At 34.9% G+C, this 2,169-nt stretch overlaps 1 protein-coding gene across 1 annotated transcript; it reads left to right on the forward strand.

Moving 5' to 3' along the window:
* The first annotated feature begins 1,420 nt into the window (after positions 1 to 1,420).
* LOC143555513 (uncharacterized) lies at positions 1,421 to 1,917 on the forward strand. The gene has a single exon (XM_077045044.1). The coding sequence runs from the start codon at positions 1,501 to 1,503 to the stop codon at positions 1,915 to 1,917; it is 417 nt and encodes a 138-aa protein (XP_076901159.1). The 5' UTR covers positions 1,421 to 1,500.
* Positions 1,918 to 2,169: the final 252 nt, after the last annotated feature.

The raw sequence follows: 2,169 nt of genomic DNA on the forward strand, positions 1-2,169 counted from the left end.
AAAAATAAGGAATGGGTCACTATAATTTTTTTCGATTGGTCACTTGGGTCTTTGAACATAATATATTACAAATTTATAAAGAAAACTATGGATTTGAGTAGGTGCAAACACTCCCCTGACCGAACACTAGATCCGCCCCTGCTTTATTCGTTGATCGTTGAAAAAAAGTAAAAAAAGGATAAACATGAAATAAAACCATCTTAATCTAATTAGAAAAGTCCAAAATCAACGGCGCAATATAAATGGTAAATTGGTAATGATAAGCTGATAAGACATGATTGATATAAACTAAACTAAACGTAACCCATGTGAGTTTTGTTTTGTTTTGTGTTTTGGTGACGTGTACTGAAACTTACATCCAAATGATTAAAGCTGGCTTTGTCTTCTTCCCCACCTCACCCCTATATTTACTTACACCCATCGCCATTATTATTATTATTATTATTATTATTATCAACACAAACCCAAATAAACCTTCAATCTTATTATTATTGACTTCAATTCCTGAAATGCATATGAAAGCGTTGTTGACATTCAAGCTGTTGTTGATCGGTGGAGAAGTTGTTGAAGGAGGCGAGTGTGAGAAAGAACGATAACTTTTGAGAATTTAAATTATTGCGATTTTGGTGAAATTGGTGCGTGATTTGGAACGGTTTGAGGTTAATCACGGTAACGGGTGAGTGTGATTTTGTTAATTTCGACATAATTGTTAATGGTTTAAGGTTTATATAGCTTCAACAATTGTTATTACTGAAATTTTGATGAAATTGGTGGGCGATTTGAAATGGTTTTGGTTAATCACAAATACCCATAATTTCGATTAATTGTTAATAGTTAAGGTTTTATATATATAACTTCAAGAATTGGGATTACTGAAATTTTGATGAAATTGATGCATGATTTGAAGTGGGTTTTGGTTAAATCACAAATACCCATGTTTTTTATTTCGTTACACTTCGTTCTCGAGTTTTTAATTATAAGAAAGGAAAGTATAAGATTGGATAGGACGAGAGAAGAAAAGAAAGTACATGCATATAATGCATTCTCAAGTTTAATGAAAAATAAAAGAAAGGGGAAGAAAAGAAATGGTTAATTACATTTTTTAATTTAAATGAAAGGAAATGGAAAGAAAAAAATGTGTAGTTTTACAAATATATACATTTTAAAACAATTATTAGATGTAGATTGAAGGGTAAAGTGGTAATTTTAAATATTTATTCTTTCATTTCTTTCCAAATCATGCCAAATTGGCAAGAAAACTTTGGGACTTAAAACACCCAAGTTTTTCCTATCATTTTCTATCATTTCTTTTATAAAAAAAACTCAAGAACGAAGATTCAAACTAAAATCTTATCATTTCCTTTCTTTGCCATGGAAAAAAAACTCAAGAATACAGTGTTAGTTTTGATATCCTCTTAAAATTAATATAAATATACGGAAGGCAAACGGGCAACAAGCTGTGGTAGAAGCCTTTTTTGAAGTGTGAGATTTGGGACGAGAATGGTGAAGGATACGGTTAAGACAGACAGTGGTGGTGACGTGGAGTTTGTGAAATGCGAGTGTTGCGGTTTAACAGAGGAGTGTACCGCGGCATACATTGCCTCCGTGAGGGGTAATTACGACGGCCGTTGGATATGTGGACTGTGTGTGGAGGCGGTGAAGGACGAGATGGAACGATCGTGTTCCAAGTCGCCAGAAGAAGAAGCGTTGGATCGGCATATGAGGTTTTGTAAAAGTTTTCGGTCGGAGATGAGGAATCCGGCGGAGGATTTGATATCTGCTGTGAAGCAGCTGCTGATTAGAAGCTTGGATTCTCCGAGGGCTGGTTCGGGTCAACCCGAGAATTCGGACTGCCCGAGGTTGTCCTCGGGGTCAATGGTGCGGTCAAAAGCCGGCCGGTTTGGTTTCCATGATTGATTAACTATGGGGTTCAAGAGTTTAATATATTTAAAGTGTGATAAACTCAATTTCGATATATATATGAAGATTTAGTTGAATAAATTTCTCTAATTATTCAAAATGAATTTTTTTAACAGCAATTACTCACAACTAGAATTTTCGACCCCGCACATTGCGACAGGAGAAATCGTGAAAAGAAACAGTAGTATTCGGGTTGCAGCGGGACCGTAATAATATTAAAATAAAATTGTCAACCGGAGGGTCAACACA

This window comes from Bidens hawaiensis, unplaced genomic scaffold (assembly GCF_021521415.1).
Source record: "Bidens hawaiensis isolate Kalapana, Puna unplaced genomic scaffold, B.hawaiensis_p1.1 tig00018138_1, whole genome shotgun sequence".
NCBI lineage: Eukaryota > Viridiplantae > Streptophyta > Magnoliopsida > Asterales > Asteraceae > Bidens > Bidens hawaiensis.

Bases quoted from the DNA above. Each gene is read 5' to 3' on its own strand.
- LOC143555513 (XM_077045044.1), top strand. From the start codon at position 1,501: ATGGTGAAGGATACGGTTAAGACAGACAGTGGTGGTGACGTGGAGTTT.